The sequence below is a fragment of the Drosophila erecta genome, unplaced genomic scaffold (genome assembly GCF_003286155.1).
Source record: "Drosophila erecta strain 14021-0224.00,06,07 unplaced genomic scaffold, DereRS2 tig00000000-arrow-pilon, whole genome shotgun sequence".
NCBI lineage: Eukaryota > Metazoa > Arthropoda > Insecta > Diptera > Drosophilidae > Drosophila > Drosophila erecta.
Genome location: NW_020825194.1, coordinates 24,062,453 through 24,090,054, shown reverse-complemented (window position 1 = coordinate 24,090,054; position 27,602 = coordinate 24,062,453). Strand labels below are relative to the sequence as shown.

The following is a 27,602-nucleotide window of genomic DNA, read 5'->3' as shown; positions in this document are numbered from 1 at the left end:
ATATTTTGCCATCTCCAGTAATCCCGCCGACTGGTAACACTTTTAATTTTCACGTCGAAGAAATCAGACGCTTTCTGCGCGTCGCCCGCGCGAGTATAAAATAATTTCAATTCTGGCTTTAGGTACTTATTTTATTGAAGAAATATTTAATCAAGAGGTTAGTATTGACGTTTCAAGTGGATATACACAGCAGTTTGCGGTCAATCAGTGAAATATATGCCATTTTACACACGCACACACACACACACCCACACAGATGAGTGAAATTTCCCAGTTTTTTTTTGCTGCGGTGCATTTTATTTTGTGTGTGCCATTGCCATTTTTCGGCACTCGCTCCTGGCTGTAGTAAACAAAGTTTTAGTTAGTTGCAACATTGATTATTGATCGCGCATTGCACTTTTTCGCCTGCAGCCAACTAACGCATAGATACAGAAAAGTATTGATTTTCGTCCAAGATGGCGGACGACGAGCAATTCAGCTTGTGCTGGAACAACTTCAACACGAATTTGTCGGCCGGCTTCCACGAGTCGCTATGCCGCGGCGACCTGGTGGACGTCTCCCTGGCCGCGGAGGGGCAAATAGTGAAGGCCCACCGATTGGTGTTATCCGTCTGCTCGCCCTTCTTCCGCAAGATGTTCACTCAGATGCCGTCGAACACCCACGCTATCGGTGAGTTTGCACCCCAGATCTGTAACTCTACGTGATTGCGGGCTTTTTCTGAACCTACACTCTCGCATTTCTTGCAGTATTCCTGAACAACGTCAGCCACTCGGCGCTGAAGGACCTCATCCAGTTCATGTACTGCGGCGAGGTCAACGTGAAGCAGGACGCCCTGCCCGCGTTTATAAGCACCGCGGAATCGCTGCAAATCAAGGGGCTAACGGATGTGAGTATATGTGTGCATGACATACTGGTATATCGAATCGGGGGAACAGCAAAGCCAAGCAACAACAACGCAACCAGCGCATCGCCTTTCGCGCCCAATACATACACACGCCTGACGTCTGTATAAGAGCATGGTTTGACTGTACCGAGAAATTTCTCGCAAACGAAATGCCAAGAGGCACGCGTGCCAGAGATAGACAGCTGTAGAGGCTATGCGCCGAGCAGTTGTCCCGCTCTGGCTCGCACGATGGCGACTAATTGGGTGGTTGTTTTTGTCTCGCAGCGAATTCGATGCCAAAGCATAAACATTAATTTGTAGCGGATATAAAAAAACAATTATTGCAATTCAAATCTTTTACCGATGGTCATTAACACATAAATTGGGAAATAACTCTAAATGTTCCCGACTAAAATGAATGTATTTGCAATATATTTTCCCAATTCAATTTTAGTGCAGCTATACTAAATGAAACGGGCATTAAAACTAGAAAATTTATTCATTTCCTCAATCAATTAGAAAATATTCAAAAGAATATAAGTTAATGGCGAGATTTTTTGTTATGTACGTTTTATCAATTCCAAATTACCTACCATCGGAATACTGCCATTAAGAAAAATATGCAATAGTTTTGAAATCGTTAAAATGAAATGAAAATTTAATATATTTTATAGAACGATCCTGCGCCTCAGCCGCCGCAGGAATCCAGCCCGCCGCCAGCAGCACCTCATGTACAACAACAGCAAATACCGGCTCAGCGGGTGCAGCGCCAGCAGCCGCGCGCCTCCGCCCGCTACAAGATCGAGACCGTGGACGACTGCCTGGGTGACGAAAACAAGGGCACCACCCAGATCGTCATCCAGACCACGGCCGCACCCCAAGCCACCATTGTACAACAGCAGCAGCCCCAGCAACAGCAGGCGGCGCAGCAGATCCAAACGCAACAGCTGCAGACGGGAACCACGACGACGGCGACGCTGGTGTCGACAAACAAACGCTCCGCCCAGCGCTCCTCACTGGCGTCCGCCTCCTCGAGTGGCGGCGTGAAGCGCTCTAAGACAAGCACCTCCGCAAATGTGATGGACCCTCTCGACTCGGCTACTGAAACTGGAACCACGACAACCACCCAACTGGTGCCGCAACAGATCACCGTACAAACCTCTGTGGTCTCTGCGGCGGAAACAAAGCTCCACCAGCAATCGCCGCAGCAAGTTCGTCAACAGCAGGAGGAAGCCGAGTACATTGATCTCCCAATGGAATTGCCCACGAAATCTGAACCTGACTATGCTGAGGACCATGGCGATGCCGCCGGCGACGGCGAGGGCACATATGTGGAGGACGACACCTACGGAGACATGCGCTACGACGACAGTTACTTCACGGAGAACGAGGATGCGGGCAACCAGACTGCGGCAAATACGAGCGGTGGCGGAGTGGCGGCGACCACTTCCAAGGCGGTGGTTAAGCAACAGTCCCAGAACTACAGTGAATCATCGTTTGTCGACACCAGCGCGGATCAGGGCAACACAGAGGCTCAAGGTTGGTTGAATTCCCCAGATTTCATGGCCAAAGGCCAATAGATATAAGTATTCAAAGGTCATTGAGTCCGCTTGCGAAATTCAAACACTTAAAAAGATACCTCATTTAAGGATCATATTTTCATTCTAAACTTGAATATATTCCAAATCTATTAGCGTCGCAAGCGGAACATGTCCTTTTAGAGTCCGGCAAAGTACGCTTAATTTTGTTTAATACAAACTTAAGCTATACTTCACTGACTTATAGTTAATAAGTAGTTAACAAGCCTGTGTTCTATTTGAAATCGATAAAGAGCACTAGGCAGATCTGCTGTCTGCATATTTACTAAATGCTGGACGCAGATCGCGCGGTTTTAACTTCATTCAGTTAAAAGGTAAGTAGAGTGCTGACATTTTAAGAAGCTGCTGGGACGGATCCGATGCCATACCGTGGAGCTGAACGCGTAAGGAGCTGCAACTACTCAAGGTAATACCAGCACTCTGGAAACCACCTTCCCATATATTTTTTCCAAAATTTCCAGGTATTTGTAATAATTCCCTCGAGCAAAACGAGTAATTGAAGTAAGCAATCTTACATGATCAGAGAGTTATTATTTGAACATGCGCACTTCTGCTTAAATAACGATCCTCTGGTGATGCTAAGGTCTACTGGGGTTCGTGGTTATTGTAGTTATCTCAATTGTACCTTAAGATGTTGTCTGGATTTGTTCAAGCAACGTAAAAGCTTGCTGATGCAAATCCAGCAACGGCATTAATTGCCGAGTCTTCAAAGTTCATTCGTATTTAAATTTCGTTTTTGATTATTAAGGGTTCATTTCTCAACCGGTTTAACATGGACCAGCAAAAAAGAAAAAGTCCAAAGAACACATCTTCCATTCTGGACGTTAAATCTTGATCGATTCACAAAAGTGGTTAGGTGAAAATAAAAGGTGCTTTTAAGGACATACACTAGGTATGCCCCTCGTTCTGAACGTCTTTTTATTGCATAGTTCATTTGTTCATACAACATTAATCCTACGTCACAAAAAGCTGGTCTCATTTTTAATTTCGTGGAAGATTTTTAAACTATCTTATACATTTTGACTTAATGATATTCTGTGTACTAGAGATTTTGAGCAAATGTTTACGAATTTTTGATGACTGATCTCAAAGGATGTCAAATATTTTTAGGTTGATTTTCTTACTAATTAATCGTGCTAAAGTGAAAAAAGCTCGTTTAGTTTTGGATAATTATGTTTTGTGTACAGATAGTGTACTGGATATTTATAATTAGCCATATGTTCTTAGATTATGTACTGAATATTTATATTATTTTGGTATAGAATAAACAAATGTTTCGTTATGTGTAGAGTTGCCATTTCGTGGAGATTGAGGGCGGCGTTGCCACTTACGGTAGCCCTAATTGAATGTGCAGCCCTGGACCTTCGGCAAGGTGGCAACGCCGTGTAAAATCATAAAATAATGCAAGCCAATTTGTTTTGTTATTTGATTGCATGCTTACTGCAAGGCATATTTGTTCATTAATTATATTCTGTTTGTGACGGTGTGCGTGGTATAGTGTTTACTAAATAATTCAAGTGATGGGGGTTGGTAACTGTGGCACTGCCTGTGTTTCCACCCTCTTGATAATCTGTGATAATGCTCATATAAAACCCAAGCCATGCAAATTCGGAAGAAAATGCTACCGTAAGTTGTAAAATGCAATCCCGCCGCAATTTGGTAAGTGTTATACCACAATAACTGTGGGTCCTTCGGTTCACTGAGTGCGAATAAACTGCTTGAAGCCAAAGTCTAAACTAAACGTTGTTTTATTTCGCCGATCCTAACTTAGCGCTTAAGCCATATACATATGTACGAATATTTATTAGAATAGGTACTAGACATTAGATCTACTATATATATTATGCCCACTAAACCAACTTCCCCGCCTTCTTGTCGCCCCTTTGCCTTCGGTTTCCCTCGGGCTCTTGCAGATACGGAGATCAGTTTCATTCGCAGCCAGAAGAAAAACGCCCAGCTGGTGTTCCGGAACTACATCTACAACAAGAAGCTCACCCAAGCCAATGGACAGACGACCTGGCGCTGTGCGGATGTACTCAAGCTCCGCTGCAAGGCGGTGGTCATCACCCGCGACGGACACTTCATCGACGCCCGGCGGCAGCACAATCACGAGTCCCACGCGTTGAGGATTGGCCAGCGACAACTGTATAAGGTGGAGCAGGAACTGGAGGAGTACATCGAGATCTGCACATCGAACCCCAAGATCTCACAGTATCTCGGCAGCAGTAATATCATTGTGACCGCCAAGGACGGCAAGGACTGCAAGTTGTTCCTGCCCGCCGCCGAGGCCACCGAGATCGAGATGCAGGCCCTTGTAGACGCCGCTGAGGAGGAGATGGACGAGGAGGAGCAGCATGCTGCAGAGCGAGTCCGGGAACGGGAACGGGTGGGCAGGTGGCGGACAGAGGCGGCCAAGCATCGATCCCTGCTAAAGGCAGACCACCCCTAGGAGTTATCAGCTACCACCTAAGCTAATTATTCGTCTCGAAATTCGGAAGGAGTCGATTTCTCTTGGGAGTTTTCAAACATTTAATGTCAATCAGTTGGAAGGTCTTTGTGAAAATAAGAAGGCTATAGCTGGTATTGTCATGGCTTATTCTTTAAAAATAACAGGCAATTGACATTCCAGGTTTCCCTGAAAGACCAAAGACCTTCCAGTTCCCTAATAAACTATTCACAATTCCACATGGCTCAGGACCATTTTGACCAAAGAAATCGATCCGACCAGTCGGAAGTAGGTTAAGAAACTTTTAATTCTGTAAACGTATTTCATATTTAGCTTCTAATAAACTGAGACCAAAACAAAGGATGGTGCTCATTTTGGACTGGATAGCCCCATTGTTATTAACCTGATATCTCAAATACTACTACTGGACTAACCCTTTAAACTTCTTCTTTTCAGATGATGAGCTAGTTTTCATTGAGAGCCCCTGGTCGACGCCGTGCCTGGTGTTAAATGGATACATGTACAACTGCCACAGCCGCAAAAGCAACAAACAGTATTGGCGCTGCCATAACTACTCAAAAAAAGTGCACGAAATGCGCTGTCGATCTCGCTGCGTCCTGGAAAACGGTCGCCTTAAGAGTGTAACGGGCGGACTTCATAACCACCAGCCGCACACGGAGAAGATTGACAAGATCATTCAGCGAAACAAAATGGCAGCGGTCAGCACCGGAAGAAAGCTCTCCAGAACGCACAGCTTCACACAGCTGCAGCTTCAAGAGCAGAAACAGGAGTTCATCGATGAACACCAGTTGACTACCGATGCGGCCACATTGCAGCTGACAGATCAAGAACTGATGCACACCTCCATGATGCTTATGCACGAATAGTTTGGCCATCGGTCAACACTATCCAACTGGTCCTGGCAGTGCAATGTAGTTACTAAGTAACAGTTATTGAAAGTACATATTTAGGAAGTGAACTATGTACACATATTTCGGAATTTAATCATAGTTACCCGGATGTGCATTTTGAAGTGTAGAAAATTTATGAATCGAGTCTAAGTTGAAGTATAATGAAGAAGATTGTGAATATAGCTGTAAGCCCTAAATTTCGATTAACCAATGAAGGTGTTTTTAAGTACATATATTCTTTGCAAACCTATCTGCACCATTCCCTTGACGGCTATGTGATCATGTGAAATAAAGATCTGAACTCATGAAAGTAACCGTGCCTCGTTCTGATCCGATTAGGAGGCGAAGTATCGAAGAGTATGCATAGTTCCCGTTTCCATTGACTAATTCCATCTTTTTCTTTCAGTTCTCACCTACGACGATAGAGGAAAACTAGTCCACGAGGGATTCACTTTCAGCTGTTACTCTAGGAATGCCGAGAAATATCAGGCCTTCTGGCGATGCTCCATGTACAAAAAGTTGCACTGTACTTCGGCGCTGACCACCCACATTAAGTCAATAAAGTCAATCCGAGGATTCCACAATCACAAGCCGCCAGAACGGCTGAAGACATTTGTCCCCAGAGTGGTGGATTGCCCAACTCGCCCTTATAAAAAGGATTATTAAATCATAATAACTGAATTAGGTCTATACAATTAGTTCAATACTTTCTTTAAATCTGAACGATGTTTATATTTCAATTTTAATGTGACATTTTTTATACCGTGTGCAAGACTGACGTTCAGTTAGGAAAACATATAGTTTGAATGTTTCTTATTAAATTTTTACTTTGTATAAATTCCCCAATATATAGATTTCATTTGCCAAATTTCACCCAAAGTTAAATGCATAAATTAGGGAAGCCCAAAAATTAATTAAATGATGTAAGCAAACGACATTTTATTTAAACTATTTAATTGTACACTTTTATTCTATTACCCCTTTAATACATTTAAGTCACTACCATATTATACATATTTCCTCCTCTTCACTTACAGGTTCGATATTTAAAGCTATACGACAAATAGCACCGACTCAAAAACTGCGGCAGGTGCGGGATGAAACAATTTTAGGCACTGTCATAAAACTGGAGCCCGCTGGAAGACTAAACCTAAAAAATCCGGACAATATCATCCGCACCTCGTCCAACCAGCACAACTTTGTGCATGTGGGATTGCCTCGCATGAAGGGAAAATGCGTAAATTGCCTCAAAAAGAACAGGACGGGCCTGAGGAGGATCAACACACTGTGCAACACATGTCCTGGAAGCAACTGGATGTGCGAGCCCTGCTTCGAGGAACTTCACTCATCATTGAATTGAGGAAAGGAGATATAACCCAAAAAAATGCGATCGACTGAATCAAGGTGTAAGTTAAAATTCAATGACGCAAGATAAAAAAGACCTTTATTATTTTGATTTCTGCAAATTCGGCTTTTGTTGTAACCTATCGAAAATTTTAATTTCATTTTGTATTTTACAGTAAGTAAACTTAATCATGGAAAATAAAATTTATTAGTAAACTTTCTTGGGACGCTGAATTCGTTTTATACATTTTGATCATGTAAGTATATTATTCCTAGCATATTTCGAGATAGGCAGATCATGAAAACGTTATTTAAAACTGAGAATGAAAATAATGTTAGCAAATCTAGGAATCTGTGTTCTACTACACCATGACAAACTTTGAGCTTGGTTAATGGAGAGAAATATGGTTACATCCATTGGATAGATTGGCCCCTAGCCCAAGATTGGGTTAGTTATAGTGAATTGGTTGACACCGTCTCAGAATTTTTGTTTATGGCGGTAAAATGATTAGAAAACTATGTGGTTTTAAGTCAAACGGTATTGAAGGAAGCTTCAAGTGTTCAGTATACTACCGACTTCCAATTCAAGCTATACCTATTTTATAAATTTGAAAAAATTGACTGAAAATAGTTATATAGTAAGGAAAAACCTTCCCGTTCAAAGTCACGCTCTCAATTACTTTTTGGATCTCATCCTTTGGCGGATTCGACCTCGTTCCTTCTTCTGCGGCGGCAGGTCGTGATTGTGGGACGCATGCAGTACCTCCAGGCGGTTGTTTTTGGTGGTGCGGATGCGAGCACGGCACTTGGTGGTGGAGCGGGTGGCACAGATCCACTTGGTGCCGCGGCCATTCTCCATAAACTTAACGTAACTATGACCGCTGTAGTTGAGTTTGACAGACTCACGCTGACCCTTGGTGAAGTAGAACTGGGGAACATCACCTTAAAAGAGAATGAATATGTGACCCGGTGCGTTAGTAAATCGTGATTTTTCTTGAAGGAATTATCTCAAGAGTGATGTGGAGAAAGTTCGAAGGTTCTACAACGATTCAATTGCATTGTTTGGGGCTTACGTTTATTAAATGTACACATAATAAATTGTTTATAAGCTGAATCATAAGTGCTAGCTTGTCCGTTTCCTAAAACGCAGTTTTGTATTAATAATTATGGGGAGTAAGCTAAGTCAATTTTGTTTAAATAAAGGCATAACAGAAGGAACAGAATTTAATCTAGAAGTGTCAAAAATGTCGAAAGAAATCATGACGCATTTATAAATTTCAAAAATAAAAAGCAGAAACCTTGGAATATGTTTTTTCACACTTAGTAAAAGAGGTTTAAATATATGTTCTTAAATAATAATAAAAATGTCAATATGGGCTAGTAGTTGTATGTAGCCTTTTTAAATTCATCAAAACTGTCTGGCTTTTGGCTTTCGACGTGGCAAGTTCAAAAATGGAAACTCAAAGCAAAGATATAGAAGCAATCTGACTGCGATTTTTCTTCAGAAAAAAAAACCAACTTCACTTCCGGCGGCTGACCACTCGCGTGGCTCCCCCAATGCCCGTGACATCCGCTACAATTTCTTCGTATTTTAGGTGCATCCCCAGCTCGCTGACATCGATTGTGGCTGGGGATTCGTCTTCCAGTATTGCTCCCGCAATCGCATCGCTGGTCAGCTGAATCTCTTGTTGCTGCTGGGTTGGCTGTTGCGGCTGTGGTTGCCTGGGAGTTGTGGCAACCACCTTGGCAATCGTCTCCACCGGTGGCACGCGGCGCACTCGCTTCTTTCGGCGCACAATCTCTTCGTGCGTGTGGAATCGGTTAAGCGGACAGACAACATCGTTGATGGTGAAGACACGGGAGCGACACTTTTGGTTCCACCACTGGTTGCAGCGCCAGAAGCGCTTCTCCTCTCCCGAAGAAAGTTTCAGTGTCTTCTCGAAGATAAATGGCTGTCCACCGTAGATCAGTTGCATTCGTCCACGGGAAGTGGCCGAGTAAATCGCCACGCTGCTTTCTGTGGATGGAGAGGGTACATATTGGGATTAGTAAATTGTCAACTGCTAGGCTATCGCTATAAATACAGATTCAGAGTCAGTGCAAGTCATTTTGCCAAGTCATGGCTCTTGTATATTTCTCTCATCTTAAAATATAATTATTCTGATTATAGGCGACGCTTCTTTGGAGGATGATTGTGCTCCGGCTGGGTCAGATAAACTTTGTAACGCCCGTTCTTGAGCTTCTTTGTTGAAAACCGAGCTTTGCAAGCAGGATTTCCATTGCGACGACTGCGACAGTGCCAGTAAGTCGTGGCTTCGTGATTGTTGGTCTTTGAGTAGGCATACTTTTTAAACATCAGCTTTATGGTCTTCCGTTGACTTCGAATGACTCGAATGTTGGGGATGAAGTCCATCTGCTTACCGTCCGCATCAAATATGGCCTCCACTGGGAGATGATGCAATGTCGATAGATGTACTGTAAAAGAAACGGTCTAGAATTAGATATGGAATCCGTAGTAAAGTACAAAAATAAAACAAGTTTATAAAATATGCCTAATATAAATTAATAAATTTACTTAAATGCTTTGTAAGTATTTTTTAATACATTTTAATACTACAATTTTTTCGAGGAAAATATCTTTTGGTTTTGATATGTGATTAGGGCTCTCACATTGGGTTCAAAACTAGAACTTGGCAGTGATACCAATGCATAACTTCACCAAATAGTTATTTCATTTGGAGATCATGCTAATCCTAACTAGTCGACGGGCTTTACTTGCTCTACATCTTAATCGATCGTGTGTTAACGCAGAGTGGATTCCTCTCGAGGCACAGTTTCTGGTCATCCACGCGAGTATCAATTTTCTGCGTGGTGTACATTGTGGGGTGTGTATGCAGGTTGCTGGTCACGTGAATAATATCCCCTCCACCGGTGATGCGAGTTACCAGGCGGGCGCGGCACTTGGCCTTGTGGTACATTGAGCACTTCCAGTCCCGACTTTTTTGTCCCTCCCTCAGCTTTTCATTGGGTGTGTAGGTGTTTCCTTCGTGGTAAACAAGATCGGTTCCACGGTTGGAGCGCACATACTGGGCTAGCTTCGAGCTGTCTGCAAAAGATTTTCGAATTTAGTTAGTTCATGGTCAGGGCTTTTAAATTATATGTAAGGATATACGGTTATTATGGTTCTTTTGTTGGTAGTGAAAAGCAGTCAAACATTTTTAAACGGAAACAGCATGTTTATTCCTCTAGACAGCTTGGTACCTGCTACTTCTTAGAGCTACGTCCGCTCACCGCATCCTTACGGCTGTGATTGTGGCCCTCATTCCTCATCCGCACTTTATTCGTGTCCCTATTTACGATGGCGCGGGCCCGGCAGTTGCTGCGAAAGTTGGCGCACTTCAAATAGGTGCGACGCAGATTTGTAGTGCCGATCACGAAGCGGAAGCCATCGATTATCGTAAAACCGTTCTGTCGGCAAACACTACGGTGCCGAAAATCTGTTAAGAAATGTGCATAGTAAGTCAAAAATTGTATGGAATTAACTACAACTTAAAACTAGCATTAGTTTATGGGTAACGTGCTGATGAGTATTAGTTAAGCGAGTCCAAAACCATATGAACAGTGCTCCATTTCACCAAATTGTAACAATTTGACAACGATGATAATACATCTATATTTAAACCATTTAGTCTAACTAACAATTGGAAAATCCTGGTTCGGAGCTGCATGCTTTGCTAAAAGTCGAACATGGTTACTTGCTATTGCGCTTCCCGTGACGCTTTTGACAGCGCGAATGTGGCTTAAAGGTATCCGCCGGGTGATTGTGTCGTCGGTGACTTAGCTTGATGTCGTTGCTACTTTCCCGATTTGTGACACACCTCGCCGGGCAGCGGAGCACGCTGTTGCTGTTCTTGGAACACACCCAGTTGATGCTATTTCGGTACTTGCGTTCCACGGAGTACATGTGCCCCTGGAAGATGAGGTTCTTCCCACCGCGTCGATTGGCCACCAGTTGGTAGCATTCTGCAAGAATTGGAAGAAATTAGTCAGAAGGCCTCCTGAATTTCGCAAGGACACTACCAAAACAACAACGATAGGAGGAGCGGAAGATATAAACTTGTTCAACGTAAACACATTTATTAGACTAATGAGATGGCACAGGTAGTTGTTCGTAACTTAGGGATGGTTGTGGAGCCCGCGCAGTGCCGAGATCCGATTGGACTTGGTCACCACGCGGGCGGAGCACTTAATGTACTTGCAGCGCAGCTTGACGCACTCCCAGTAGCAGACATCCTTGATCCGGCGATTGAGGGTGAAGGGTTTGCCGTCGATGGTCAGCAAGTTGTTACCCCGGTTGCTTCTGGTGAAGCTCACCTCCAGATGGTCAAAGTTCTGCTTGCGGGAGCCACCAGGAGTCTTCTTTTTCCTTGCCACCAGGAGCGGCAGGTGCACCTTGTAGTCATCCTCCTGTTCTGCAAGACACAAGTTGGAGTGGGAGGAACGGGTATTGATTAGAGCGCTCTGACTGATTGATCGCCCAATATAATCCGCCAAGTAATATATGCCTGCTCCACTGTAGTTTCTATACTTTATTAACATTGCGCGCATTGGCGTCGCTTTGAAATCTCGTTTTAACATTTGTACACAACATTTGCTTGAAATTCGAGGCGTCGTTGGCATTTATTCATCTGCATTACTCGGCATTGGGCTCCCTTTCTAGGGAGGTTTGCTTTTTATTCAAAGCTAGGATTCCACCAACACTATTCACTTCAGGGCCATTACAATTTTAATTTCACCTTTTGTTTAATAAATTAACAACCATTTTCGGAATTTATCTTCATTTTTTCACAACTGTGGGCGACATTTTTATAGAGTTGCCAGATCAAGCGTTTGCACCCAGGGCTGCAATATTCGGCAGTACAGTAGATAATGAGCAAACTACTGAAAAATTATATGAGCAACCGGAAAAGAGAAAACCTCATTTCACTAATATGCAACAAGCTGCATCCATGGCATATTTTATTATTACAAATTTTATAAAAATAATATACATATTTCGCTATAAATTAGTAAGCATATTAAAGAGTAATTGGATATGGTAATATTTGAACAGATGTTAGCTTAGCTCAAAAAACAATGTTTTGTGAGTTTTATTTATATAGCTTTGGCAATAACTCTTCTATCGAGGACTCACTGTGAGTTGAGTGCAGCCCTGGCCTGGTAGCTGCCATTTCCTTGTTTTCTGTGACTCGCGTGGACTTACTTTAATAAATAGTTTGTGTGCTAATATGTGAAATTGGGCAATAAATGTGATAAATAATAGAAAAGCTGTTTTGGATCATTGCACTCCAGAATTGCTCTGAAATTGTATGCGACTGCTTCTTAATTAAAATGAAATAAAGGATCCGTACATACAAAACCGAAATATCCGTGTTTTATTTTGTTTATGTTTTTCGTTGACCTTCTAAGTCAAAGTGTTCTAATCGTTTTTGCCAACATGTGCCGTTCCAGATGGACCGGAAAAGGACACTGCCATCCCGAAGAACGCGGAGAATCCAAGGAAAGCAGTAACAGATAGCGTGCAGAAGTCCCCTAGAGATGCTGATGCTATCCCCTTATTCGATGGCAGCCGGGTCTTTGTGTCCAAGGTGGCTCTTGCCAAGGCATATATACCCATGCCGATGATATATACGTGCCGGGTGATGGATCTGGTGATTGGTAAAGATAAGCTGGTGCGCATCGCCCAGCTGGAGGAGGCCACGGACAAGGACCTGCTCCAGGACATCATAAGTACATAATGCAGGCTATGCCCAGTGCATGAAGAGTCATTCTAACCTGTGTTGTATCCAATCTTTCCAGCCCATGTGTGTAAAGTGTTTGCCCTGCGCGGCAACCAGCTGACCCCATCCGCAGTACAGGAGTTCATTGACCACAAGCTGTCTACGCTTAAACTTATGGCGGTCAAGGAGGGGAAATAGTTTAAATTGATTGTTGCATTCGTAAACCGAAATAAATGCCTGTAATAGAACTTCCCTGTAAACCTCTTGTGCAGTAGCTAGTGGTCTCACTTAGAGCTCCCAAAATAACCCCAACTAATGTTTGTGAACCGCCTCTACCTCCCTTTCCAGGTGTCATCCAGTCGCTGAAGGCGCTCTTCGAGGACAAAACCACCAGTGCCAGCATCCAGTACACCACAACGCAGCGAGGCAGGGTGATGCTGGTCTACGAGGGCTACCGGTATGTCGTGAATCGCCAAAGCCTGAAGAACGTCTTCTGGCGGTGCTCACGCTACGTGAAACACAGCTGCCGGGCCACCTTGGTGACCTCCAAAGTGCAAGATGTCACCTTGCGCATCGCTGGCGCTCCGCACACCCACGGTCCGGAGGTCAACTCAATGGATCTCGCGACTGAACTGCTGGACGAATTTCCGGAGCTGCAATAGGCTCTATACGACCAGCAGTTAATATAATTTACTCATAGATTTCAGCTCTACCTTTACCCAAATAAATTAAATTAAATGTATACACAATATGTAGTTATGCGTGTTCTCGTTCTGTACCTACTATAGTTTGCTAGCCTACTTAAAATCCCAACTAATCTGTTAAACTTTATATTTTGCAGTTAAGATCAAAATGGAGCCTTCGCCGACGCCTGGCCAGTCAACGGATGCTGCTGTGGCTGCCTTGGCCGTCACCTATTTAAGCGACGAGGAATCTTTCCGGAAACCATTTACCCTGCCCAAGATACTGGACGGTAAGTTCTACAAGAACATTCAGCCGAACCAGAAGACGCCTGGGGCTATCCAGGCCACCTGCACAACCTGCCATGGACTGATCTCCGGCACCACCAAGTCCACGGGGAACTTTCTTAGCCATATCAAGAGGCGGCACAAAGAGCTGCTGCCCCTGTGTCAACTTTACTGCCAGGCCAAAGCCAACGGCAGTGTGCCTGCGGTTAAAAATTCTCCACCCAACCCGAACCCTGTGGTCACCCCGGCGACGCCAATTCCTGCGATGGAGATGATGACCCAAGTTACGCAGATGCCTCCGCCAACGTACGCCACAGCTTCCACCCACCTCGGCATGCCGGTGACGGTACCTGTGCCCGTCTCCATGTCATTGGCGATGCCCCTCTCCCTGCCCCACGTGCAGACGCCGCAGATGATGGCGCTGATGCAACAGCACCAGGCCCACGGTGCAGTCTTTATCAGCAAAGATTACTAGCCCCGTCGTGCGTGGGCTCACCAAATTCTGTGGTTTTAATAATCTGTTGAACAAATGTCGATGTAGAGTGTACCTAAGGTGAGCGATTTTAGGTGGGCAAGGAGTCTGCAGAATTTTAAGGACATACATATATGCACCTTGTTCGTATAACATAGTAGGAATAATGAACGGTGCCATATGGTTTAAACTTCCGAAAAATTGAATAACACTGTTGAATTGGAAGCTACTAGAACGTCCTTAAAATATTCCAAAGATTGCATACTGAAAATCGATACACCTAAACCTAAGCTAAGTGCAAAATTTTGTAGGTCCTGATTAGCTTAAGCAATTTACAAACCGAAATAAAGATAAAAACATCTACTCTACTATCCTGTTTTAGCCATTTATGCTAGCTATACAATAGATTTGTGCATATTACCAAGACAATTTTCTGACTTAATGTTTTTTGTTTCAGATCGCAGACGTTACTCAAAAAAGCTGTTGCAGTTCGACGGGCCCGCGGAGTTTAATCTTGCTGCTCATAGACGGCCGAGGCTAATCATTGCCAACGAGCACTTTATCGTCCACCGCATTTTGGGCAAGGATAACCTAATCGGATCCTGGCGCTGCATGTATCATCACAAGGGCTGTAAGGCCCGAGCCTCCACATTCATGGTGGACTCCGAGGTGAAATACCGCAGCACGTGCTCATCGCACAACCATAAAAATGTCAGGGCTAAGCTACAAAGTCTAAAGATGCCTTGGGTCTCTACCGACTAGGACTAAACATAGTCCAGTTCTCAAAGTCAAGAACATTCCAACCCGTGCAATGCATAGGTAATATAGAAAGCTTCATAATTCTTCGTAAATATTTACTAGCAACACGAGAAAATTTGAAATTATTACAAGTACACCAAAATTAGCATATAGTTTATATGGATTTCTTGAAAAAGTCAGTTTCTAAATTAAAACAATAACTTAAGGCGGCGTAAAATATCAAAGTATTCATGCATAGCTAAACTCTAAATTAGATTTCAGCATTGACCCACGGATATAGATTGATTTATAAATCTTTAAAAAAAAAATGGGATAAGATCTCTTAACGCAGCTACTCTTAGTGCACAAAATAAACACAAGCTATTTAGTACGCATTGCACCACTTTGAAAGATTGTCTAATTAGAGATTCAAGGAATCTCTCCTATCTTATGTCGAGATCATTTAATCGCAATTGGTTAAGATATTCATCTGAATTTATTAAAAGTTCATATTTTGTACGTAACACAAGCCATTGTTTAAGTCAGTGCCGTGGCCAAAAGCGTCTAAGCAATGAGAATAGAATAAATAATATGACCCGGGACTTTAAGAATTACAAAAATGGTATTTTGAGATCCCAGATGAACAGGCTACTTACCCATCCTAACTAGGCTCGGGACACTCAGTCTAAATGAATGATATACTTTCAAGAACAATAGTAGAATACACTAGCTTAGCCCTAACAGAATTCGGACAATGGGTTGGGAATGTCTAAGGATCGATTAAATTTTGGGCAGCTGGTCTGGGTTGCCCTCGGTATCCATTTTCCAGGAACCCTGGATTTTGTCAGCGGCTGTGAGGGAACTCAGCTTCTTGTGGATCAGCATCCCAGCCGCCTTGGCCGCCTCAATACGCTTGTTGTCGCCCATATGATTGTGTACATCTGAAGATGGAAGAAAGCCATTATGTGATATAAGGCATTTGCTTACTTTTTACGAACCATTGGTTACATAGAGATCATCTCCTATGGTCTTTAAGCGGCTGCGGCATTTTACCGATCGGTTCTGGACGCACTCCCAGTACAGGATATTATTGCTCTTTCCGAAAAACTTGAGATTGGAGCGGTAGACAAAGTTGTTGATAGTCAACAGAGTGCCGCCCTTGCGGCTGATCAGGAACATCTGTGGACCACAGTTTCGGACGTGTTGTGTAACTGAAAGGCAGGAAAGAGCGTATGTTAATTATCATTTAAATAAGGTTTTGAGTACAGTTACGTATTAAGGTAGAGCTTACTAGCTAGTGAAATGGTTTAAGGTCTGATTTATTGACATCGTTTTATTACGAAAAACTTAATTATTTAGAATTATTAGGGGTATTTAAAACCCAAATGAATAAAGAAAGTATAATGTCAAGCTCTTAGGCAGGTCAGATGTTGTACTGTTGGGCCGTTTTGAGCCTTCTTGATCATAGTAAAGTTAATATAGTAAAAAGTATAATTTGAAGTTCTAAGGCATATTCTGTGTCACTTCTTCTTATTCTGCAGTGCCTTTTGAAGTCGTCGCTTGATTTTTTCACGGAAATCATTGGGGTCCACTTCGTCCTCCTTGGCGGGAGTCTTCTCCGGTTCGTCCAATTCGATCTCGTCGATCTCCTGAATCTCGAACTCCTCGAAATCTTCATCCTCTTTGTCGTCGGCATCCTCGAGCTTGGTGGTGTTTTTGATCAGCAGCTCCACCTTGGTGTCCTTGCTCGGCGACAGCGAGGATATGACTCCCGATTCGCCCGGCATGAACTGAGAGGGCAGGCAGCTTTTGTCGCTGGCCTGCATAAAGTGCACGTGTTCGCCCTCGTAAGGAAAGACCCTTTTTTGGTCGCATACCACTCGCACCTTGCACTCCTCTCCGTGCTCACGGTAGCAGCACTGAAATACGGAATAGTCCGCCTTGCGGAACGAAAACTTGAACAGGTGGCCATTGAATATAAGCTTGACACCGCCTGCGAATAGAGCGTGGAATTAGCTTGGTTATCGTCCAGCAGGATTCTAGCCAGGATTCGTACTCACCCTTCGTTGTGGAGGCGTACACCGCAGGCTCGCTTGCCTCCTCATTCAGGGTCGCCGCCTGTAGTTTTTCCAGGAGCTTCGGCTTGGGCGTCTGATCCTCAACCTTAGTTTTCGGTCTGCCGCGTTTACGTGGTGGAATCTTAGTTGCAGATGAGGATGTGGCGGCTGTAAATTGGAGAATCAAACGCAACAGGTTAAAACATCTGGGTAAGATTGGGCTTTGCTGGCTCAAAAATGAAAATAAAACAACTGAGGAGGGTCTTTAGCTGGTTCTTGTGTATTTTATTGGTTTAAAAGCAGGGAGAAATGTACAAATATATAGAATAAAATATTTAATGCACGAAAAACACAGTTTAAAGAAGAAGAGCACTGTACTTTAGAGATGGAATAAATTCTCACTAGGTATCGATGTTGGGCACCTAACACTATCGTTTAGTTATTTACTATTTGGCTCCAAATTATATTTTTCAATAGAATAATAATTATTCACCATTCGAAGAGTTTAGAAGGAAAAAGCGTGAAAGAGATCAAATGAAAGAGAAATATGAACAATTATTCTTTTAATAGTAGCGTTAAAGAGTAACATCGTCGTTTGTTGAGCTGTAAGCTTACATTTACATTTATATTCTCAACAGAATTGTTCAGATATAATATAATGCTAATGTCGCTGATAAATGCCTCTTAAAAAAGTAAAAATAGCAAGAATGTCAGTGAAGTAAAATAAAAACATTGGGAAGCTACATGCAGATCTTTGATTAGAGCTATGTAAAAATAAAATCCGTTACGATTTAAATATAATTAACAGCCGATAACCGATAACTTCCGCTAACAGCACTGCTTCTGCTGCTGCTGGCACGCCATTTTTGTTGTAGTTGTTATTTTTTCGCCGTGTTGTGTTCGCTCCGTTTTTGTTTTTTGGCAAACAAATTACTCGTCTACAGTTAGCAAAAGGTGCAGTGGCTCCAATGTGGCTAGGTGCAGCATGGTAATTAATGTCCGAAGTTGGAAATCTGTGAATTGTCCTGCGAAAATGCAGCTAGTGAGTGCTTGTGACCCTGTGCGGTTGTATGCGCGTCTGTGTGTGTGCACGACTGTCATCTGTGTTGTTGTTGGTGTCTCAAAAAGGAATCCCTCCAAAAAAGTGCCTATAGAGATGTTCTATTTGAATTTAAGGTGAACTTGTGATTTTGGGAAGCAACGTGTTTTTTCTGCGCTGTTAGTTGTAGAATTAAATTGGAAAGTGCTTTGTTCCCCAGGTGAGTCCACCTCGCTGCCACTCAACCCTTCTTGACCACAAAAAGGATGTGTAGCCAATTACTAAAATAGTAGACTATAAATCGACTAGTAACCAATTAAGATAAAATAGCTACAAACTCCTACAAGTGATATATATGAGCGGCTATAAATAGTAGAGTGTATCGGGAATTGCCTGCAATAAATAGTTTACTCAACACCCCAAACTTCCATGTGTTTTTCTGTGGGCTATTACAGTTAATTTTTAAGCCACCCGGGTAATAAAGCCAGTTTCCTTGGATCCTCTATTACAGGTCAGTTCATTGGGGATATTCCGCGTGGCCAGTGGATCGATAAACATGAGTACTTCTTCTTGAAAAACCAGAAACAGGGTTTCAACCTGGTATTCAATGGATACATGTACAAGAAGGAGGCCAGTTTCCGGGCCACTGTCAATTGGATCTGTTCCGACGGAAATGGCAAGCGTCTGAACGAGAACAAGTGCTCCGCGAGGGCCATCACCAAGTTCGACGGTGGGATCAAGCTGGGGAAGAATGCCCACAACCATCCGCCTCGATTTTTGGGTGGCAAGGTGCCCGCTAAACTAATGCCCAAGGATGCATTTTACCCGCAATATTAAAAGAGATTACAAAAACCCGAAACAATGTCATTTGTACATAAAAATATAAACAGTTGCATGCAATACGTACATTAAGCATTCATGTGGCAACCGTAATTTTATCATCGTACAATCCTTCATCTTCTCCAGCAAAAGACCAGAACAAGGGCGTCCGCTTGAAACGAACCGCTCAGGGCGAATTCCTGATGGTCAGCGGGAAGTCCTACAAGAAAACCCGCGCCATGCAGTACCGCACATACTTCCATTGCTTGACCAGGAACTGCCCGACCTACTATGTGCTCGTGGAGCTAAGCCGACGACCTCAACTCACCAGGCATCATGAGCATGCCCAGCACTGTCTGCAGTGCTAGTAGGATGTGTATGTAGTCATAGGCCGAATCCACAATGTACAATATACCGAAATCCATTAAAGCAATCCCAAGTGTTTTATTTCCTCTTTTGAACTAAAATGCCCCTAATCCAATCAGCACGCACAACTAACGCGGAAAACTCTTCTTATTGTAGCCAAATTCGACTACCAGATCAGCGTGGATGTCGGCGAGGCCACCATGCAGTTGGCCAACGCCTCGTCCGGCGGAGTGGTCAACAGCAACTCCCCCTTCTTCATCGTCAGCAAGTACGGCACCAAGCAGATCATGCTCAAGCAGCACACCTTCAATCGTCACATCTGCCGGGACGACGTCACCTATTGGCGCTGCAGCCAGGTAAGTGTATAATCTGAGCTATACATTTGTAAGATACATTTTAGGCGTCCTAGTATTTAGCTTTGAATTCTTCTAAATAATGCTAGAAACAGAAAAATATAGAGATAATTACTATTTAATCTTAGTCGAAATGAACATTAATGGAGTCTACTTTTCTGAGTAATAATAATAATCATGACTCCACTTATTCTGAGAAACTATTACATTTTTAGTTATTTTTTGGATGCTGAATTGTATATATAATAACATATAATTATTAAAAAAAAATTTTTTTAGCAATACAAGCCAAATCACTAGTCAATGTATTCACTGTGGTTCTCCTTTTAGTTCGCAGTGTTGCGATGTCGCGCGCGGCTCAAAACCAAATTGGATACCCTCACCATCCTAAACAGCGAGCACAACCACGAAGTTATCACCAAGGCGCGAAAGTACGGCTCTCTGAAGCGTCAGCGGGCGGAAGCAGAGGCGGCGGCCCGGGCGGAGCGTCGCCAGGACCCCCTGGAAACGCCTGCCACTTCAGCGCCACCAGCATCGACATAGCGCCCTAGTCTTAAGTCCAACTGTAAAATACTGCATCACCTCAACACTCGTCTGACTCAATAAAATACAAGTTAGCTAAGTTTCTCGTTTTCCAAGCGTCTCTTTGCCCTCTAGCTTTAGATCTGAGTCCTACGCTTTCACTCGTTTGTACTAACCAAGTGTGTCTACTTTTTATTCACAGATTCTGTTGCGTACTACTCGTACATCACCGGCTTTCGAGGGAGTCGAAAACTGAAGATCGGAGAGTTCACCTTCACTCGAAATAAGACATCGGGATTAAAAACTTATTGGTCTTGCGCTCGAGCGGGTGCTCACAAATGCAAGGCCCGTGTGGTTACCGGGCAAGACCACGATGTGACCATAAAATGCGGGCAACATAACCATCCGCCCTACTAAGGAAAATATATTAAAACCGGCCAACTTAGGCTCATTGTATAGAATCAATTTATAGCCTATTTATTATAGAATATAAATCTGAAAAATCAAAACCGTATTTTTTAGAATTCGCACTTCAAAAGTCTTCATAATTGTAGTCCTTGTATTTAAGCTTACTCAAAGGTAATTTGTTATTTTACAGTATTCGAAGATCTGGATGACATGAAGGGCGCCATCAAGCATAGCCTACTCACCTTTATTCGGGGACAGCGTGGTTGCAAACTGCTGGCATTTAATGGACACAACTACGTGCGAAATCGTCGCAGTAACCTGAAGACCTACTGGATATGCTCGAAAAAGGTGAGGACAAATGTATGTAGCCCTTAGGAAACCCTTAGAAAACCTAGCAAGTCGTGCCTTTTTTCAGACAGAAATTAGCTAGTTTCTATCTTTATTCCAGGGCAGCACGAAATGCAATGCCCGGGTAGTCACCAATGTTGTTGAAGGTGTGCACAAAATAGTACTGGAATCGTGCCATCACACCTGCCTGAACACGGAGCGAAAAAAGCGGCTGTCAGTAACAAACGTCATGGGGAAGGCACGAAACAAGTCGGGAAAATCTGTAGCCACTGGCTTCATAAAGGAGGAGGGTGACGAGGATCTAACACTAGAGCTAAGGACACTCAACTTAAGCATCGAGGACCTTAACAACTTGCAATGAATCGAGACTCAAAATCTAGCCATACCTTGCGATTTAGGAGTAGACTATTTATGTGTGAACCTAAAATAAATTGTTTGTCTTGTGTATTTAAGCAGAAATGTACTATATGATTTAAAAAATTCTGTGCCTGTGAAATTTTTATTGTGTTACCTTATACTAATTCTGCCTGTTTTTCTTTTTTTAGTGACATTCGATGTAATAACCGTTCCGCTAGTAAAACCCGAACAACACCCGCTGATGAAGCGCGTTCGATTGTCCAAATCTATGGAGGACGTACACTATGTTCGTACTCCAGCCGGAAATGGTGTTTTGCACTGTGGAGAGCATCGTTACCTGCGGAACGCCGCCTACAAGGACAAGGTCTACTGGAAGTGCAGCAAGTGGCGCAAACAATGCCGGTCCCGCGTCATTACTCACATCTTGCCCAATGGCCAATCCCGCTACGCCGTCAGCGGGGTGCACAATCATCCTTAGATAAAGAACATTCAGAGGGCTGAATCGGGCCACATAGATAGCTATAGAAATAAAGCACCCATTTGTATAGAAAAGAATAGTAAACAAAATTGAACCGATATCCATTCCTAGTTCTGTGCAGTAACATCATTTAATTTATCAGATCTTAAGCTTGAAATATAAACAGGTTTAGGATTTTATTGCAGAGGACAGTCCTTGCTAAGCTCAGGTGAGTGTTCCAATGAATTTGTTTAAAACTGAACTGTCTCTTCTTTTATTTTATTTGACTTAAATATATGTTTCTTTATAAATGTTGTTCCGCTGTGCGGTGTTGTTTTCTTTTACACTTAGAATATATAGCATTTTACGTTCACACTTTAACATGTTTTTTCTTTTCAGGTTTGGGTGAACTTGATCCGAGTAACCTGGCTGACTTTGGAAACGAAAGCTTCTTGCCCAAAACTCAGGGTACACGGCCACAAAATGTTCGCTGTGGACTGGCGTCCGAACAGAAGTGCGTCCGCACCCTGGACGACTGGGATCGCATTCGGTATGATCGGACCAAGAGCGGCGATATTCTGCTCTACGATGGATATCGCTATGATCGACGGGCCAGCTACAACGATATCATGTACTGGGGGTGCGCCAAAAAGCGATTGAACTGCAACGTTTACATGATTACCCACAAAAACAAGCCCACTTATGTAGCCATTTCAGGCGTCCACAACCATTTGTAGACAGGCTCGCATTTCTGTTTTACCAATAAACATACATTTCTTTGTTTGAAAGCTAGATTAGTAGTTACCACAAGTGCCTTTTAAAAAACATTTTCAGGGTTTTTGTTAATCGCAATGACTAATTATCTGTTTAATCCTTTTAGAACTAGCTGTTTTCGGCACTGGACAACGGGGAAGAACCGTGCTGCTTTTTCAGAATGAGAAATTTGTTAAAAACCGATGTTCCGCCTCTCGTACCTACTGGATATGCTCGAAAAAGGTAAGTTTACCCATGAGTCTTTTACTGGAAAGGTTTTTTTACTAGGTTTTTAAAGTGTGCTAATCATTCTTCATGTTTTAAAGTCTTTGCAAAGAATTTTATAATATTTTCTGTAATTTATTTATTTCGAAAAATATATATTCAAATGCAGACTCAAAACAAGACTTTATAAATGATAAATTTCTAAAGAAAAAGAGAATTTGAGAAAGCACAGAGATTTCTTGTTATACACTTACTGCTTTGTGTTAGTACTATATTTTTTAAGATTTTTTAAATTGGAGAGGAGAAGTAACGAGCTATTTCCTTGTCCCACCAACAGGATGTGACGGTCTGCAGAGCTCGTGTCGTGACCGCGGTCGACAAAAACGCACAAGACCGAATCATCAAATGCACCTATGAGCATGATCACAGCCGGAAATTCCCTAGCAACAACATAAACCTGCCTGTTCTCATAAAAAGGGAGAAAAAGGCGCTATCCCTGGATTCTTCCTAAGCTTACATCTAAGTGCACACTGTCAAATCCACTAGACATTTAACAATCTTTTCACTCTTAAATAAATGACTGCTTTAAATTTTAAACAACATTTAAGAGGAACTACATATTTTTTCATAAGGATAAACCTACGCTTGCGACGTAGCACTTACACAAATTCTCAAACTAATCCAGACTTTCTGTTTCATTCCCAGCCTTTCACATTGACTTCGCGGACTCGAAGAAGAACGGCGGCAAGTTGCTGGTGATCAATGGCTTCCGCTTCTTTCGAAACAAGAAGCGTGGTCATCTGCAGTACTGGAAATGCCGGAATTATTACAAAGAGCGTTGTCCTGCCATCGCCATCCATGACGAGTCCACCCTCATCCTGCGACTGTGTCACCAGCACCAGCACACGGAAAGCAACGACATCGAGATCAAGCCTCTGCCTGGGTCAGATACAAAGTTATCGGAATCCGCCGAGGATGAGGCACAAGCGGAACCAGAGGCTGAGATGGATAATGAAGCAGATCCGGAGCCTGAGCTTGAAACCCGTGAACCTCCTCCTCTTATTCTGGAGCCACCGCCACTCCTTGAAATAAAATCGAAACTAAGAAACCGGGACTTCTAGCCGTGATTAGATATTGCTTAGCACCTAGTCCATAAGCCTGTAAAATATGTGTATTAAAGCGAAGCAATGTCAAATGTTTTTTAATACCTCTAAGCATCAGTCTAAACCAATTTAACTACCTTAGCTTAAGAAATTAGATCAAGTTACTAAATCACTTCTTCTGTATTCGGTGTTCTTCCAGAATACGACTACGGACATGGACAGTACCGCGGCAACAATCCGCTGATCCAGTTTTCAGTGTCCAAGCGTGGCGGGCAGCTTCTCTGGCTAGACGGGATGAAGTTCTTCCGCAACAATATAAACCGCACAAATCTGTACTGGCGCTGTCATTGGTATTATCGCCATACCAAGTGCCCGGTGCTTATTTGCATGAGCAAGACAAACAGCAACGATTTCCGACAGATTCACGACCACTGCCACATGCGACCGAAGCGTAAAGAAAAACCCGGAACGGGAGTGGGTCCCAGAATAAGGACTCCTGTGGTGTCCAACGTGAGGAGTCTTCCGCAGAGCATGGCGCACATGTTCGATATGTAATTTAAGAGACTTTCTCAAAAACATGTTAATAAAACAAGACGAAACCTATGAGACACCTACATAATTGTCCACTTTCTTGAATGTATAGTTGTATTAGCCAGTACTTTCGACCATACCTAATCCCTTCTTCCTTTATTGCAGTTGTTCTGGCCAACGACGAGGTGCCCAATCCGGAAGATGTACTGGTTTTCTTTACGCAATCGCTGCGCGGTCGCCCCGCCATCATGGCAAATGGCATTCGCTTTCTAATCATGAGCGAGAACAAAAAGAAGATCCTGTGGCGCTGCAGCTCGATGGCCACCAAGAAGCTGAAGTGTCCTGCACGCATCACCATGCTTAAGGAGACGCCGCCCAAGTTCATCATCAACAAAGCGGAGCACCTGCACGCGGAGCTCAAGCGGAACAAGTACAGCTCTAGCAAGGCGCAGACGCTGCGGGAACCGCACCAAATGGCCCCCAAATTGGACTGCGAGATGGAGGGAGCTGGCGGCGTCATCTTCGATATCCACGGGGAGGAGCTCAATGACCTTACTCACGACGTTTAGGGAGACTGTAGTTGGCATTAGGTGTACTTTAGAGACAAGCAAAAGTGGATCATTCATTCATAATAAATGGAAAGAAACTACATTGCTTGGCCAAACTTTTTTATTAGCTCCTCATCTTCAATTGTTTATGCCTACATAAGGAAACCCATACTAACCTTTTACGTTTTTTTTTATTTTAGAAAACAAACTGGAGTACGTTGTCAGTCAGAAGGGTCACGTCCTGCTGATGCACAAGAAGTTCTCTTACGTCCGAGAGAAGTGCATAAAAGGGAAAACTTACTGGCGCTGCACACAGTACACCACCCGAAGCAAGTGCCATGGACGGCTCCATGTGCTAAATGAAGAAATATTGCACTCCAGAAAACACAATCATTCACCACCTGGCCAGGAGCGAAGGCAGTACATGAAGCTACTATTGAATAATGTGTGAATAATAATATATCATATCATTGCGAATTCCAAACAGTATTGATTTTCTCATGCTGAATAATTATTTTAATTTTGATATTCTCAAATTTAAACCTATACCTAACCTTATTCGTAGTTCAGACAAACATTTATCCATTTTGATTTACTCGTTTATGCAATTAAGAACTTGATGGTTACCGCTGTCATTAACATGAAAGAAAGAAAATAAAATCATTTTATAGACCTAAATACCATAAATATACAACTAAGAAAATAATTTAAATGTGTATATATAAATGTTATTACCACATTCGACAAAAGAAACTTTTAAGTACGTTTGAGTTACTCGATTAAAAAACTAAGACAAACTCTTGAAACTGTGTGTAATAATTTGATCGTCAAGTTCGTCATGTATAATTATTAAGAAAAAGACGTATGTAAACATTAAACATAAGCCAAACCTCTTTTAAGACGAATTCCATATTCTTATTTCCCACTTTAATTTGTGTGTATATATCACTAACACTATATGCTTTCCTTTCCAGGCACGGCACATTTGGCCAGTTTTAGTTGCACCCGAAAGAAAAAGCGTAAGCTGGTAATCGACAGACATGAGTTTGTCATGGATCGGAAACTGAAGAGCAGCATCAACTGGCGTTGTGCCAGATATCGAAGCTCGAACTGCAAGGTCAGGGCCACAACCCACGTGCTGAAGAATGGCCAGGAGGTGTACCGACTGAAATATGCGAAGCACTCACATCTGTGACCTAAGAAACACACACATACCTGTTGAATAAATCTTAAAGCATTTTTATAAAATAAATCATTATTTAATCAAGTTAAACCTTAGCAGATACTTGACAAAATTGCAATGGAATGTGACTTTAGTGGAATTATACCACTAGTTAGGACAGTGGATATATTCACCTAATTCGATTTTAAATTTTAAATTAATTAAGTAAAAGCTAAAAAAGAAAGAAATAAACAAAAGTGCGTGTAAGAAATGTAGGATATATATATACCCTTACATTTTTAATCCTACCTATAACTAACAATCGTGTGATCTTATACTTACAGATATAATACGCAAGCGAGGGATAATGATAGTAAAGGGCACCAAAGGAAAACCCAAACTGCTGATGGGCGGTTACGAGTAAGTCTGTCGTATTGTTATTTAAATAATAATAATTCCATGAAATGCATATACAATGTTACCATTCAAGGTATTATCGCAACAATTCGCGGGGCTCCAAAACTTATTGGCTTTGTGCTCGAAATCGTTACATGCGCTGTGCTGCTCGAATTATTACTTGCTCGGTGACTGGAGAGCTGATCATCAAGAACCAGCAACACAACCACGATACACTCAACCAGCCCAAAGTTGATATAAAGGAGAAGCCACTGCGTTCAAGCCCTAAGACTAAGGATCCCGAGCATTAGCCAATAAACCCCGCGCCATTCCGCTTCAAAAACAGTTTGATGTACCCATCTAGACTTATATATTATATATATATACATATATATCTATATATATTTATGTATATAATGTATAAAACATTATCCATTACAAATTATACACTATCCATGGCGATTAACAATTTTGTGTTAATTCTTATATACTATTATGACATTAAAGTAGGTGTTTAGGTGTCGCGTTTATTAGTTAAGACAGCTCCAAAGTTATCAAGGGCATCTCTCACACTATTTTAGGTTTAAAAGCATATATTATAAAATAATAAAATAAGCTTTGAGTTCAAAGTCTTATTAAGTCTATGTGTGTGCAATGTATCCAGTAGGGAGACCAAGCAACATTTTTATAAGGTTTTTTATTTTAATAATGTTCAGGAAACAGTTTTTTTTTTTGTATCTCGGAGTTGCTATGTTTAAATATGTTTAGTTTTATAATTTAATTATAATAACACGTGTTACCCTAGGAATAAAAGGGCTGACTAGACTCAATGAAAAGTATATGACTAGAAGAGGAAACCATGCGATGTGGAATTTGTTGTAGATCGGTGCCACGCCCACTAAAACGTCCACAAACGGCTCAAAACATCTACGCCCACACTTCTGAACAATGTCTTTCTTGATTTTCTTGTTCGTTTTAATTTTTGTGAATTTCTACTGATATTCCAAAAACATTTTGG

General features: G+C 42.4%; 5 protein-coding genes across 32 annotated transcripts; 1 reads left to right on the top strand and 4 right to left on the bottom strand.

Annotated features, from left to right (window-relative positions):
• LOC6553627 (modifier of mdg4) lies at positions 1–26,941 on the top strand. 25 transcript variants are annotated; one of them, XR_003408347.1, is made up of 8 exons: positions 1–157; positions 412–669; positions 747–886; positions 1,558–2,422; positions 19,578–19,777; positions 20,105–20,387; positions 20,499–21,052; positions 21,153–21,985. XR_003408347.1 is itself a non-coding variant. In XM_026983956.1 (7 exons), exons 2-7 carry the CDS (start codon positions 456–458, stop codon positions 13,326–13,328), a joined length of 1,521 nt encoding a protein of 506 aa, XP_026839757.1. In that variant the 5' UTR covers positions 1–157; positions 412–455; the 3' UTR covers positions 13,329–13,343. The 25 variants fall into 25 exon arrangements, 24 of the variants coding, with proteins under 24 accessions (XP_026839757.1, XP_015009641.1, XP_026831573.1 ...); XM_026983956.1 differs by lacking the exons at positions 19,578–19,777; positions 20,105–20,387; positions 20,499–21,052; positions 21,153–21,985 and adding exons at positions 12,694–12,972; positions 13,042–13,046; positions 13,311–13,343; XM_015154155.2 differs by lacking the exons at positions 19,578–19,777; positions 20,105–20,387; positions 20,499–21,052; positions 21,153–21,985 and adding exons at positions 26,533–26,608; positions 26,679–26,941.
• Positions 8,236–12,104, bottom strand: LOC26526227. 3 transcript variants are annotated; one of them, XM_015154972.2, is made up of 5 exons: positions 11,979–12,104; positions 10,882–11,654; positions 10,444–10,679; positions 9,958–10,288; positions 8,236–9,657 (listed from the first exon to the last, which is right to left on the bottom strand). In XM_015154972.2, exon 5 carries the CDS (start codon positions 9,156–9,158, stop codon positions 8,703–8,705), a length of 456 nt encoding a protein of 151 aa, XP_015010458.2. In that variant the 5' UTR covers positions 9,159–9,657; positions 9,958–10,288; positions 10,444–10,679; positions 10,882–11,654; positions 11,979–12,104; the 3' UTR covers positions 8,236–8,702. The 3 variants fall into 3 exon arrangements, with proteins under 3 accessions (XP_015010458.2, XP_026831635.1, XP_026831672.1); XM_026975834.1 differs by lacking the exon at positions 11,979–12,104 and having other exon boundaries at positions 9,958–10,679; positions 10,882–11,269; XM_026975871.1 differs by lacking the exons at positions 9,958–10,288; positions 10,444–10,679; positions 10,882–11,654; positions 11,979–12,104 and adding an exon at positions 9,853–9,942.
• LOC26525976 lies at positions 10,924–11,197 on the bottom strand. Its single transcript, XM_015154940.2, has one exon. The coding sequence runs from the start codon at positions 11,144–11,146 to the stop codon at positions 10,934–10,936; it is 213 nt and encodes a 70-aa protein (XP_015010426.1). The 5' UTR covers positions 11,147–11,197; the 3' UTR covers positions 10,924–10,933.
• LOC6553347 lies at positions 15,530–16,390 on the bottom strand. Its single transcript, XM_001979256.3, has 2 exons — positions 16,139–16,390; positions 15,530–16,081 (listed from the first exon to the last, which is right to left on the bottom strand). The coding sequence occupies exons 1-2, from the start codon at positions 16,317–16,319 to the stop codon at positions 15,921–15,923; spliced, it is 342 nt and encodes a 113-aa protein (XP_001979292.1). The 5' UTR covers positions 16,320–16,390; the 3' UTR covers positions 15,530–15,920.
• Positions 16,439–17,609, bottom strand: LOC6553348 (modifier of mdg4). Of its 2 annotated transcripts, none has more exons than XM_026976002.1 (3): positions 17,576–17,609; positions 17,201–17,365; positions 16,439–17,133 (listed from the first exon to the last, which is right to left on the bottom strand). In XM_026976002.1, exon 3 carries the CDS (start codon positions 16,964–16,966, stop codon positions 16,661–16,663), a length of 306 nt encoding a protein of 101 aa, XP_026831803.1. In that variant the 5' UTR covers positions 16,967–17,133; positions 17,201–17,365; positions 17,576–17,609; the 3' UTR covers positions 16,439–16,660. The 2 variants fall into 2 exon arrangements, with proteins under 2 accessions (XP_026831803.1, XP_026831769.1); XM_026975968.1 differs by having other exon boundaries at positions 17,513–17,598.
• Positions 26,942–27,602: the final 661 nt, after the last annotated feature.